We start from the raw sequence: 12,500 nt of genomic DNA on the forward strand, positions 1-12,500 counted from the left end.
ACCCAGGGGGTAAATACCCCGATACCCACCGTGTTACCCAGGGGGTAAATACCCCGATACCAACCGTGTTACCCAGGGGGTAAATACCCCGATACCCACTGTGTTACCCAGGGGGTAAATACCCCCATACCCACCGTGTTACCCAGGGGGTAAATACCCCGATACCCAAAGTGTTACCCAGGGGGTAAATACCCCGATACCCACCGTGTTACCCAGGGGGTAAATACCCCGATACCCACCGTGTTACCCAGGGGGTAAATACCCCGATACCCACTGTGTTACCCAGGGGGTAAATACCCCGATACCCACTGTGTTACCCAGGGGGTAAATACCCCGATACCCACCGTGTTACCCAGGGGGTAAATACCCCGATACCCACTGTGTTACCCAGGGGGTAAATACCCCGATACCCACCGCGTTACCCAGGGGGTAAATACCCCGATACCCACTGTGTTACCCAGGGGATAAATACCCCGATACCCACTGTGTTACCCAGGGGGTAAATACCCCGATACCCACTGTGTTACCCAGGGGGTAAATACCCCGATACCCACCGTGTTACCCAGGGGGTAAATACCCAGATACCAACTGTGTTACCCAGGGGGTAAATACCCCCATACCCACTGTGTTACCCAGGGGGTAAATACCCCGATACCCACCATGTTACCCAGGGGGTAAATACCGCAATACCCACCGTGTTACCCAGGGGGTAAATACCCCGATACCCACTGTATTAACCAGGGGGTAAATACCCCGATACCCACTGTGTTACCCAGGGGATAAATACCCCGATACCCACTGTGTTACCCAGGGGATAAATACCCCGATACCCACTGTGTTACCCAGGGGGTAAATACCCCGATACCCACTGTGTTACCCAGGGGGTAAATACCCCGATACCCACCGTGTTACCCAGGGGGTAAATACCCCGATACCCACTGTGTTACCCAGGGGGTAAATACTCAAACTCTCTCTGCTCTGACACTCCATACAGGTGGGTGATATCGTGTCTGTCATCGACATGCCCCCCAAGGAGGATACCACATGGTGGAGAGGCAAAAATGGATTCCAGGTAGGATTTCTGCTGCGTGGACATTGTGCATTTATCTAGCGCCTTTATGCAGTAAAACATTCCAAGGTCCTTCACAGGAGTGTAAATCAGACAAAAATTTCACCCTGAGACACATCAGGAGATATCAGGGACCAGCGACCAAAAGCTCAGTCAAAGAGGTCGGTTTTTTAAGGAGTGTCTTAAAGGAGGAGAGAGAGAGAGAGAGGCGGAGAGGTTTAGGGAGGGAATTCCAGAGCTTAGGGCCCCAGGCAGCTGAAGGCACGGCCGCCAATGGTGGAGCGATGGGAATCGGGGGATGGGCGGGAGGCCGGAATTGGAGGGAGCGCAGAGATCTCGGAGGGTTGTAGGGGCTGGAGGAGGTTACAGAGATAGGGAGGGTTGTAGGGGCTGGAGGAGGTTACAGAGATAGGGAGGGTTGTAGAGGTTGGAGGAGGATACAGAGATAGGGAGGGTTGTAGGGGCTGGAGGAGGTTACAGAGATAGGGAGGGTTGTAGGGGCTGGAGGAGGTTACAGAGATAGGGAGTGTTGTAGGGGCTGGAGGAGGTTACAGAGATAGGGAGGGTTGTAGAGGTTGGAGGAGGATACAGAGATAGGGAGGGTTGTAGGGGCTGGAGGAGGTTACAGAGATAGGGAGGGTTGTAGGGGCTGGAGGAGGTTACAGAGATAGGGAGGGCTTTTGGGACTGGAGGAGGTTACAGAGATAGGCAGGGTTGTAGGGGCTGGAGGAGGTTACAGAGATAGGGAGGGTTGTCGGGGCTGGAGGAGGTTACAGAGATAGGGAGGGTTGTAGGGGCTGGAGGAGGTTACAGAGTTAGGGAGGGTTGTAGGGGCTGGAAGAGGCTACAGAGATAGGGAGGGTTGTAGGGGCTGGAGGAGGTTACAGAGATAGGGAGGGTTGTAGGGGCTGGAGGAGGTTACAGAGATAGGGAGGGTTGTAGGGGCTGGAGGAGGTTACAGAGATAGGGAGGGGGGGATTTGAAATCGAGGGTGTGAATATTAAAGTGGAGGTGTAATCGGACGGGGAGCCAGTGTAGGTCAGTGAGTAACAGGGGGTGAGGGGTGAACGGGACTCAGTGCGAGTTGGGACACAGGGGGAGCAGAGTTTGGGATGAACTGAAGTTTACAGATGATGGGAGATGGGAGACGGGTCAGGAGGGGATTGGAAAAGTTCGGAGGCACCAGGTCCTGCTGACCGAGAGTGCTGGGAATCGTGTACAACAGAGTGCAAAAGGGTGTAAGAAAATGCCTTGTGTTAGCGAAGGTGAGCTCAGAGTGTCAGAGAGCGGCCTCTGGGGGAGTGGCATTGAGAACCAGAACCTGGGAAAAGAAACCAGACATTGATGTGAATATCCAGGTCCGGTAGGTTACACTGTACCTCATCACTGCTCCACTGAGAGTCAGCCGGGCTGTGGGACTGGGGCTTCATGACTGAATGTCCCTGGAGATGTAAGACTGAGCCCCAACGAGCAGGAGCCTGTCCTGGGAATGTTTGATGGGGACAGTGTAGAGGGAGCTTTACTCTGTATCTAACCCCCGTACTGTACCTGTCCTGGGAATGTTTGATGGGGGACAGTGTAGAGGGAGCTTTACTCTGTATCTAACCCCCGTACTGTACCTGTCCTGGGAGTGTTTGATGGGGACAGTGTAGAGGGAGCTTTACTCTGTATCTAACCCCCGTACTGTACCTGTCCTGGGAGTGTTTGATGGGGACAGTGTAGAGGGAGCTTTACTCTGTATCTAACCCCCGTACTGTACCTGTCCTGGGAATGTTTGATGGGGGACAGTGTAGAGGGAGCTTTACTCTGTATCTAACCCCCGTGCTGTACCTGTCCTGGGGAGTGTTTGATGGGGGAACAGTGTAGAGGGAGCTTTACTCTGTATCTAACCCCCGTACTGTACCTGTCCTGGGAGTGTTTGATGGGGGACAGTGTAGAGGGAGCTTTACTCTGTATCTAACCCCCATACTGTACCTGTCCTGGGAGTGTTTGATGGGGGAACAGTGTAGAGGGAGCTTTACTCTGTATCTAACCCCCGTACTGTACCTGTCCTGGGAGTGTTTGATGGGGGAACAGTGTAGAGGGAGCTTTACTCTGTATCTAACCCCCGTACTGTACCTGTCCTGGGAGTGTTTGATGGGGGAACAGTGTAGAGGGAGCTTTACTCTGTATCTAACCCCCATACTGTACCTGTCCTGGGAGTGTTTGATGGGGGAACAGTGTAGAGGGAGCTTTACTCTGTATCTAACCCCTCGTACTGTACCTGTCCTGGGAGTGTTTGATGGGGGAACAGTGTAGAGGGAGCTTTACTCTGTATCTAACCCCCATACTGTACCTGTCCTGGGAGTGTTTGATGGGGGAACAGTGTAGAGGGAGCTTTACTCTGTATCTAACCCCTCGTACTGTACCTGTCCTGGGAGTGTTTGATGGGGGAACAGTGTAGAGGGAGCTTTACTCTGTATCTAACCCCCCGTACTGTAGCTGTCCTGGGAGTGTTTGATGGGGACAGTGTAGAGGGAGCTTTACTCTGTATCTAACCCCCGTACTGTACCTGTCCTGGGGAGTGTTTGATGGGGACAGTGTAGAGGGAGCTTTACTCTGTATCTAACCCCGTACTGTACCTGTCCTGGGAGTGTTTGATGGAGACAGTGTCGAGGGAGCTTTACTCTGTATCTGACCCCGTACTGTACCTGTCCTGGGGAGTGTTTGATGGGGGACAGTGTAGAGGGAGCTTTACTCTCTATCTAACCCCGTGCTGTACCTGCCCTGGGAGTGTTTGATGGGGACAGTGTAGAGGGAGCTTTACTCTGTATCTAACCCCCCGTACTGTACCTGTCCTGGGTGTGTTTGATGGGGACAGTGTAGAGGGAGCTTTACTCTGTATCTAACCCCCGTACTGTACCTGTCCTGGGAGTGTTTGATGGGGACAGTGTAGAGGGAGCTTTACTCTGTATCTAACCCCCGTACTGTCCCTGTCCTGGGAGTGTTTGATGGGGACAGTGTAGAGGGAGCTTTACTCTGTATCTAACCCCCGTGCTGTACCTGTCCTGGGGAGTGTTTGATGGGGGACAGTGTAGAGGGAGCTTTACTCTGTATCTAACCCCCGTACTGTACCTGTCCTGGGAGTGTTTGATGGGGACAGTGTAGAGGGAGCTTTACTCTGTATCTAACCCCCGTACTGTCCCTGTCCTGGGAGTGTTTGATGGGGACAGTGTAGAGGGAGCTTTACTCTGTATCTAACCCCCGTACTGTCCCTGTCCTGGGAGTGTTTGATGGGGACAGTGTAGAGGGAGCTTTACTCTGTATCTAACCCCCGTACTGTACCTGTCCTGGGAGTGTTTGATGGGGACAGTGTAGAGGGAGCTTTACTCTGTATCTAACCCCCGTACTGTACCTGTCCTGGGAGTGTTTGATGGGGACAGTGTAGAGGGAGCTTTACTCTGTATCTAACCCCCGTACTGTACCTGTCCTGGGAGTGTTTGATGGGGGACAGTGTAGAGGGAGCTTTACTCTGTATCTGAGTGTGTGGGTGTGTGTTTTGGGTATCAGTCACTTCCTCTTCCAGGACAATCTTCTCTGTTTCTGTTTTTAGGTTGGATTTTTCCCCAGTGAGTGTGTACAATTGATCAATGAAAGACTCCCTTCTTCAAACTCCACAATCACAGTGAAAGCAGGTAAACAGAGTTCCGGAAAGTTCAACCGTAATCAGCCAGGTTTCCTGCTCCTGATCATAGTCCAATGGTTGCTGTTGGACCATGTGTGTGTGTTAGTGTGTTTATTAGTGAGTGTCTGTGTTCGTGTGTGTGTGTTTTAATATTTGCGTGTTTTAGTGTGTGTGTGTTAGTGTCTTAGTGTGTTAGTTTGTGTGTGTTAGCGTGTGTGTGTGTTTTAGTGTGTTAGCGTGTGTGTTTGTGTGTGTGTTAGTGTGTCTAAGTGTTTGTGTGTGTGTATGTTAGTGTGTGTATGTTAGTGTGTTAGTATGTGTGTGTTAGTATGCGTGTGTGTTAGTGTGTGTATGTTAGTGTGTTAATGTGTATGTGTTAGTCAGCGTGTTTGTGTTAGTGTGTGTGTGTTAGTGTGTGTGTGTTAGTGTGTGTTTGTGTTAATGTGTGTTTGTGTTAATGTGTGTTTGTGTTATGTGTGTGTGTGTTAATGTGTGTGTGTGTTAATGTGTGTGTGTGTTATATGTGTGTTTGTGTTATGTGTGTGTGTGTTAATGTGTGTGTGTGTTAGTGCGTGTGTGTTAGCGTTTGTGTCAGTGTGTTTGTGTTAATGTGTGTTTGTGTGAATGTAAGTGTGTGTTAGTGTGTGTGTTCGTGTGCGTGTCAGTGTGTGTGTTAGTGTGCGTGTCAGTGTGTTTGTGTTAATGTGTATGTGTTAGTGAGTGTGTGTTGTGTTTGTGTGTGTGTTAATATGTGCTTGTGTGTTAGTGTGTGTGTGTGTCAGTGTGTGTGCATTAATGTGTTGGTGTGTGTGTGTGTTAGTGTGTGTGCTTGTGTTAATGTGTATGTGTTAGTCTGTGTGTGTTAGTGTGTGTGTGTTAGTGTGTGTGTGTGTTAAAGTGTTAGCATGTGTGTTTGTGTGTCTAAGTGTTAGTGTGTGTGTTAATGTGTGTCTATGTGTTAGTGTGTGTGTTAGTGTGTGTCTATGTGTTAGTGTGTGTGTTAGTGTGTGTCTATGTGTTTGTGTGTTAGTCTGTGTGTGTTAGTCTGTGTGTGTTAATGTGTTAGTGTGTGTGTGTTAATGTGTGTGTGTTAATGTGTTAGCATGTGTGTGTGTTAGTCTGTGTGTGTTAGTGTGTGTGTGCGTGTGTTAGTGTGTGTGTGTTAATGTGTTAGTGTGTGTGTTGGTGTGTGTGTGTGTGTGTGTGTGTTGGTGTGTGTGTGTGTGTGTGTGTGTGTGTGTGTGTGTTAGTGTGTGGATGTTAATGTGTTAGTGTGTGTGTGTGTTAGTGTATGTGTGTGTTAGTATGTGTGTGTGTTAATGTGTTAGTATGTGTGTGTCTGTGTGTGTTAGTGTGTGTGTGTGTTAATGTGTTAATGTGTTAGTGTGTGTGTGTGTGTGTGTTAGTGTGTGTGTTAGTCTGTGTGTGTGTTAATGTGTTAATGTGTTAGTGTGTGTGTGTGTTAGTGTGTGTGTGTTAATGTGTTAGTGTGTGTGTGTGTTAGTGTGTGTGTTAGTCTGTGCGTGTGTTAATGTGTTAATGTGTTAGTGTGTGTGTGTCTGTGTGTGTTAGTGTGTGTGTGTGTTAATGTGTTAATGTGTTAGTGTGTGTGTGTTAATGTGTTAGTATGTGTGTGGCTGTGTGTGTTAGTGTGTGTGTGTGTTAATGTGTTAATGTGTTAGTGTGTGTGTGTGTGTGTGTGTTAGTGTGTGTGTTAGTCTGTGTGTGTGTTAATGTGTTAATGTGTTAGTGTGTGTGTGTGTGTTAGTGTGTGTGTGTTAATGTGTTAGTGTGTGTGTGTGTTAGTGTGTGTGTTAGTCTGTGTGTGTGTTAATGTGTTAATGTGTTAGTGTGTGTGTGTGTTAGTGTGTGTGTGTGTTAATGTGTTAGTGTGTGTGTGTGTTAATGTGTTAGTATGTGTGTGTGTGTGTGTGTTAGTGTGTGTGTGTGTTAATGTGTTAATGTGTTAGTGTGTGTGTGTGTTAGTGTGTGTGTGTTAATGTGTTAGTGTGTGTGTGTTAATGTGTGTGTGTTAATGTGTTAGCATGTGTGTGTGTTAGTCTGTGTGTGTTAGTGTGTGTGTGCGTGTGTTAGTGTGTGTGTGTTAATGTGTTAGTGTGTGTGTTGGTGTGTGTGTGTGTGTTGGTGTGTGTTGGTGTGTGTGTGTGTGTGTTAGTGTGTCTGTGTGTGTGTGTTAGTGTGTCTGTGTGTGTTAGTGTGTGGATGTTAATGTGTTAGTGTGTGTGTGTGTTAGTGTATGTGTGTGTTAGTATGTGTGTGTGTTAATGTGTTAGTATGTGTGTGTCTGTGTGTGTTAGTGTGTGTGTGTGTTAATGTGTTAATGTGTTAGTGTGTGTGTGTGTGTTAGTGTGTGTGTTAGTCTGTGTGTGTGTTAATGTGTTAATGTGTTAGTGTGTGTGTGTGTTAGTGTGTGTGTGTTAATGTGTTAGTGTGTGTGTGTGTTAGTGTGTGTGTGTTAATGTGTTAGTGTGTGTGTGTGTGTTAGTGTGTGTGTGTTAATGTGTTCGCATGTGTGTGTGTGTTAGTCTGTGTGTGTTAGTCTGTGTGTGTTAGTCTGTGTGTGTTAGTCTGTGTGTGTTCATGTGTGTGTGTGTTAATGTGTGTGTGTGTTAGTGTGTGTGTTTGTGTGTGTTAGTGTGTGTGTGTTAATGTGTTAGTTTGTGTGTGTTAGTCTGTGTGTGTGTCTGTGTGTGTGTCTGTGTGCGTGTTGGTGTGTGTTAATGTGTTGGTGTGTGTTAGTGTGTGTGTTAATGTGTTGGTGTGTGTTAATGTGTTAGTGTGTGTGTTTGTGTGTTAGTGTGTGTGTTAGTGTGTGTGTTGGTGTGTGTGTGTTGGTGTGTGTGTGTGTTGGTGTGTGTGTGTGTTATTGTGTTAGTGTGTGTGTGTTAGTGTGTGTGTGTGTTAGTCTGCATGTGTTAGTGTGTGTGTTAAAGTGTTGGCGTGTGTGTTTGTGTGTTAGTGTGTGTCTGTGTTAAAGTGTTAGCATGTGTGTTTGTGTGTGTTAGTGTGTCTAAGTGTTAGTGTGTGTGTTAATGTGTTAGTGTGTGTGTTAATGTGTTAGTGTGTGTGCGTTAGTGTGTGTGTGTGTTAGTGTGCGTGTTGGTGTGTTAGTGTGTGTTAATGTGTTAGTGTGTGTGTTTTAGTGTGTGTTAGTGTGTGTGTATGTTAGTGTGTGTTAATGTGTGTGTTAGTGTGTGTTAATGTGTGTGTTAGTATGCGTGTGTGTTAGTGTGTGTGTCAGTGTGTGTGTCAGTGTGTTGGTGTGAGTGTCAGTGTGTCAGTGTGTTGGTGTGTGTGTGTGTGTCAGTGTGTTGGTGTGTGTGTGTGTGTCAATGTGTTGGTGTGTGTGTGTGTTAGTGTGTGGGTGTGTGTGTGTGTTAGTGTGTTAGTGTGGCTGTGTGTGTGTTAGTGTGTTGGTGTGTGTGTGTGTGTTAGTGTGTCTGTGTGTGTGTTAGTGTGTTGGTGTGTGTGTGTGTTAGTGTGTCTGTGTGTGTGTTAGTGTGTTGGTGTGTGTGTGTGTTCGTGTGTCTGTGTGTGTGTTGGTGTGTGTTGGTGTGTGTGTTGGTGTGTGTCGGTGTGTGTGTGTGTGTTGGTTAGTGTGTGTGTGTTAATGTGTTAGTGTGTGTGTGTGTTAGTGTGTGTGTGTGTTAGTGGGTGTGTGTTAGTGTGTGTGTGTGTGTTAGTGTGTGTGTGTGTGTTAGTGTGTGTGTGTTAATGTGTTAGCATGTGTGTGTGTTAGTCTGTGTGTGTTAGTGTGTGTTTGTGTGTTAATGTGTTAGTGTGTGTGTGTGTTAGTGTGTGTGTTTGTGTTAATGTGTATGTGTTAGTCTGTGTGTGTGTCTGTGTGCGTGTTGGTGTGTGTTAATGTGTTGGTGTGTGTTAGTGTGTGTGTTAATGTGTTGGTGTGTGTTAATGTGTTGGTGTGTGTTAATGTGTTGGTGTGTGTGTGTGTTGGTGTGTGTGTGTGTGTTGGTGTGTGTGTGTGTGTTATTGTGTTAGTGTGTGTTAGTGTGTGTGTGTGTTAGTGTGTGTGTTAAAGTGTTAGCATGTGTGTTTGTGTGTGTTAGTGTGTCTAAGTGTTAGTATGTGTGTTAATGTGTTAGTGTGTGTGTTAGTGTGTGTTAATGTGTTAGTGTGTGTGCGTTAGTGTGTGTGCGTGTTAGTGTGCGTGTTGGTGTGTTAGTGTGTGTTAATGTGTTAGTGTGTGTGTTTTAGTGTGTGTTAATGTGTGTGTTAGTATGCGTGTGTGTTAGTGTGTGTGTCAGTGTGTTGGTGTGTGTGTGTGTGTCAATGTGTTGGTGTGTGGGTGTGTGTGTGTGTGTTAGTGTGTCTGTGTGTGTGTTAGTGTGTCTGTGTGTGTGTGTGTTAGTGTGTCTGTGTGTGTGTTAGTGTGTCTGTGTGTGTGTTAGTGTGTTGGTGTGTGTGTGTGTTAGTGTGTCTGTGTGTGTGTTGGTGTGTGTGTTGGTGTGTGTGTGTTGGTGTGTGTGTTGGTGTGTGTGTGTTGGTTAGTGTGTGTGTGTGTTAGTGTGTGTGCGTGTGTTAGTGTGTGTGTGTTAATGTGTTAGTGTGTGTGTGTGTGTGTGTTGGTGTGTGTGTGTATGTTAGTGTGTCTGTGTGTGTGTGTGTTAGTGTGTCTGTGTGTGTTAGTGTGTGGATGTTAATGTGTTAGTGTGTGTGTGTTAGTGTATGTGTGTGTTAGTATGTGTGTGTGTTAATGTGTTAGTATGTGTGTGTCTGTGTGTGTTAGTGTGTGTGTGTGTTAATGTGTTAATGTGTTAGTGTGTGTGTTAGTCTGTGTGTGTGTTAATGTGTTAGTGTGTGTGTGTGTGTTAGTGTGTGTGTGTTAATGTGTTCGCATGTGTGTGTGTTAGTCTGTGTGTGTTAGTCTGTGTGTGTTAGTCTGTGTGTGTTAGTCTGTGTGTGTTAGTGTGTGTGTGTGTTAATGTGTGTGTGTGTTAATGTGTGTGTGTGTTAGTGTGTGTGTGTGTTAGTGTGTGTGTTAGTGTGTGTGTTTGTGTGTGTTAGTGTGTGTGTGTTAATGTGTTAGTGTGTGTGTGTGTGTGTTAGTGTGTGTGTGTTAATGTGTTAGTGTTTATGTGTTAGTGTGTGTGTGTTAGTCTGTGTGTGTGTCTGTGTGTGTGTCTGTGTGCGTGTTGGTGTGTGTTAATGTGTTGGTGTGTGTTAGTGTGTGTGTTAATGTGTTGGTGTGTGTTAATGTGTTAGTGTGTGTGTTTGTGTGTTAGTGTGTGTGTGTGTGTTGGTGTGTGTGTGTGTTATTGTGTTAGTGTGTGTGTGTGTTAGTCTGCATGTGTTAGTGTGTGTGTTAAAGTGTTAGCGTGTGTGTTTGTGTGTTAGTGTGTGTGTGTGTTAAAGTGTTAGCATGTGTGTTTGTGTGTTAGTGTGTGTGTGTGTTAAAGTGTTAGCATGTGTGTTTGTGTGTGTTAGTGTGTCTAAGTGTTAGTGTGTGTGTTAATGTGTTAGTGTGTGTGTTAATGTGTTAGTGTGTGTTAATGTGTTAGTGTGTGTGCGTGTGTTAGTGTGTGTGTGTTAATGTGTTAGTGTGTGTGTGTGTGTGTGTTGGTGTGTGTGTGTATGTTAGTGTGTCTGTGTGTGTGTGTTAGTGTGTCTGTGTGTGTTAGTGTGTGGATGTTAATGTGTTAGTGTGTGTGTGTTAGTGTATGTGTGTGTTAGTATGTGTGTGTGTTAATGTGTTAGTATGTGTGTGTCTGTGTGTGTTAGTGTGTGTGTGTGTTAATGTGTTAATGTGTTAGTGTGTGTGTTAGTCTGTGTGTGTGTTAATGTGTTAGTGTGTGTGTGTGTTAGTGTGTGTGTGTTAATGTGTTCGCATGTGTGTGTGTTAGTCTGTGTGTGTTAGTCTGTGTGTGTTAGTCTGTGTGTGTTAGTGTGTGTGTGTGTTAATGTGTGTGTGTGTTAATGTGTGTGTGTGTTAGTGTGTGTGTGTGTTAGTGTGTGTGTTAGTGTGTGTGTTTGTGTGTGTTAGTGTGTGTGTGTTAATGTGTTAGTGTGTGTGTGTGTGTGTTAGTGTGTGTGTGTTAAGGTGTTAGTGTTTATGTGTTAGTGTGTGTGTGTTAGTCTGTGTGTGTGTCTGTGTGTGTGTCTGTGTGCGTGTTGGTGTGTGTTAATGTGTTGGTGTGTGTTAGTGTGTGTGTTAATGTGTTGGTGTGTGTTAATGTGTTAGTGTGTGTGTTTGTGTGTTAGTGTGTGTGTGTGTGTTGGTGTGTGTTTGTGTTATTGTGTTAGTGTGTGTGTGTGTGTGTGTGTGTGTGTCTGTGTGTGTGTCTGTGTGCGTGTTGGTGTGTGTTAATGTGTTGGTGTGTGTTAGTGTGTGTGTTAATGTGTTGGTGTGTGTTTGTGTGTTAGTGTGTGTGTGTGTTAAAGTGTTAGCATGTGTGTTTGTGTGTTAGTGTGTGTGTGTGTTAAAGTGTTAGCATGTGTGTTTGTGTGTGTTAGTGTGTCTAAGTGTTAGTGTGTGTGTTAATGTGTTAGTGTGTGTGTTAATGTGTTAGTGTGTGTGTTAATGTGTTAGTGTGTGTTAATGTGTTAGTGTGTGTGCGTTAGTGTGTGTGTGTGTTAGTGTGCGTGTTGGTGTGTTAGTGTGTGTTAATGTGTGTGTTTTAGTGTGTGTTAGTGTGTGTGTATGTTAGTGTGTGTTAATGTGTGTGTTAGTGTGTGTTAATGTGTGTGTTAGTATGCGTGTGTGTTAGTGTGTGTGTCAGTGTGTTGGTGTGTGTGTCAGTGTGTTGGTGTGTGTGTGTGTGTCAATGTGTTGGTGTGTTAGTGTGTTAGTGTGGCTGTGTGTGTGTTAGTGTGTTGGTGTGTGTGTGTGTGTCAATGTGTTGGTGTGTTAGTGTGTTAGTGTGGCTGTGTGTGTGTTAGTGTGTTGGTGTGTGTGTGTGTTAGTGTGTCTGTGTGTGTGTTAGTGTGTTGGTGTGTGTGAGTTAGTGTGTCTGTGTGTGTGTTAGTGTGTTGGTGTGTGTGTGTGTTAGTGTGTCTGTGTGTGTGTTGGTGTGTGTGTGTGTGTTGGTTAGTGTGTGTGTGTTAATGTGTTAGTGTGTGTGTGTTAATGTGTTAGTGTGTGTGTGTGTGTTAGTGTGTGTGTGTGTTAGTCTGTGTGTGTTAGTGTGTGTTTGTGTGTTAATGTGTGTGTGTGTTGGTGTGTGTGTGTTAGTGTGTGTGTGTTAGTGTGTGTGTTAGTGTGTGTGTTTGTGTGTGTTAGTGTGTGTGTGTTAATGTGTGTGTGTTAATGTGTTAGTGTGTGTGTGTGTGTTAGTGTGTGTGTGTTAATGTGTTAGTGTTAATGTGTTAGTGTGTGTGTGTGTGTTAGTGTGTGTGTTTGTGTTAATGTGTATGTGTTAGTCTGTGTGTGTGTCTGTGTGCGTGTTGGTGTGTGTTAATGTGTTGGTGTGTGTTAGTGTGTGTGTTAATGTGTTGGTGTGTGTTAATGTGTTGGTGTGTGTGTGTGTGTTAGTGTGTGTGTGTGTTAGTGTGTGTGTTAAAGTGTTAGCGTGTGTGTTTGTGTGTTAGTGTGTGTGTGTGTTAAAGTGTTAGCATGTGTGTTTGTGTGTGTTAGTGTGTCTAAGTGTTAGTATGTGTGTTAATGTGTTAGTGTGTGTGTTAATGTGTTAGTGTGTGTGTTAATGTGTTAGTGTGTGTTAATGTGTTAGTGTGTGTGCGTTAGTGTGTGTGCGTGTTAGTGTGCGTGTTGGTGTGTTAGTGTGTGTTAAT

General features: G+C 45.6%; 1 protein-coding gene across 1 annotated transcript in view; it reads left to right on the top strand.

Annotated features, from left to right (window-relative positions):
- The window catches only part of LOC137352904 (rho GTPase-activating protein 33-like), a 188,947-nt gene that overhangs the window by 98,555 nt on the left and 77,892 nt on the right, over positions 1-12,500 (top strand). Inside the window, exons 9-10 of the mRNA XM_068018748.1 lie at positions 995-1,072; positions 4,662-4,743. Of these exons, the coding sequence (XP_067874849.1) occupies positions 995-1,072; positions 4,662-4,743 (160 nt within the window). The remainder of the gene's footprint in view (positions 1-994; positions 1,073-4,661; positions 4,744-12,500) is intronic.

The sequence above is a fragment of the Heterodontus francisci genome, chromosome 39 (genome assembly GCF_036365525.1).
Source record: "Heterodontus francisci isolate sHetFra1 chromosome 39, sHetFra1.hap1, whole genome shotgun sequence".
NCBI lineage: Eukaryota > Metazoa > Chordata > Chondrichthyes > Heterodontiformes > Heterodontidae > Heterodontus > Heterodontus francisci.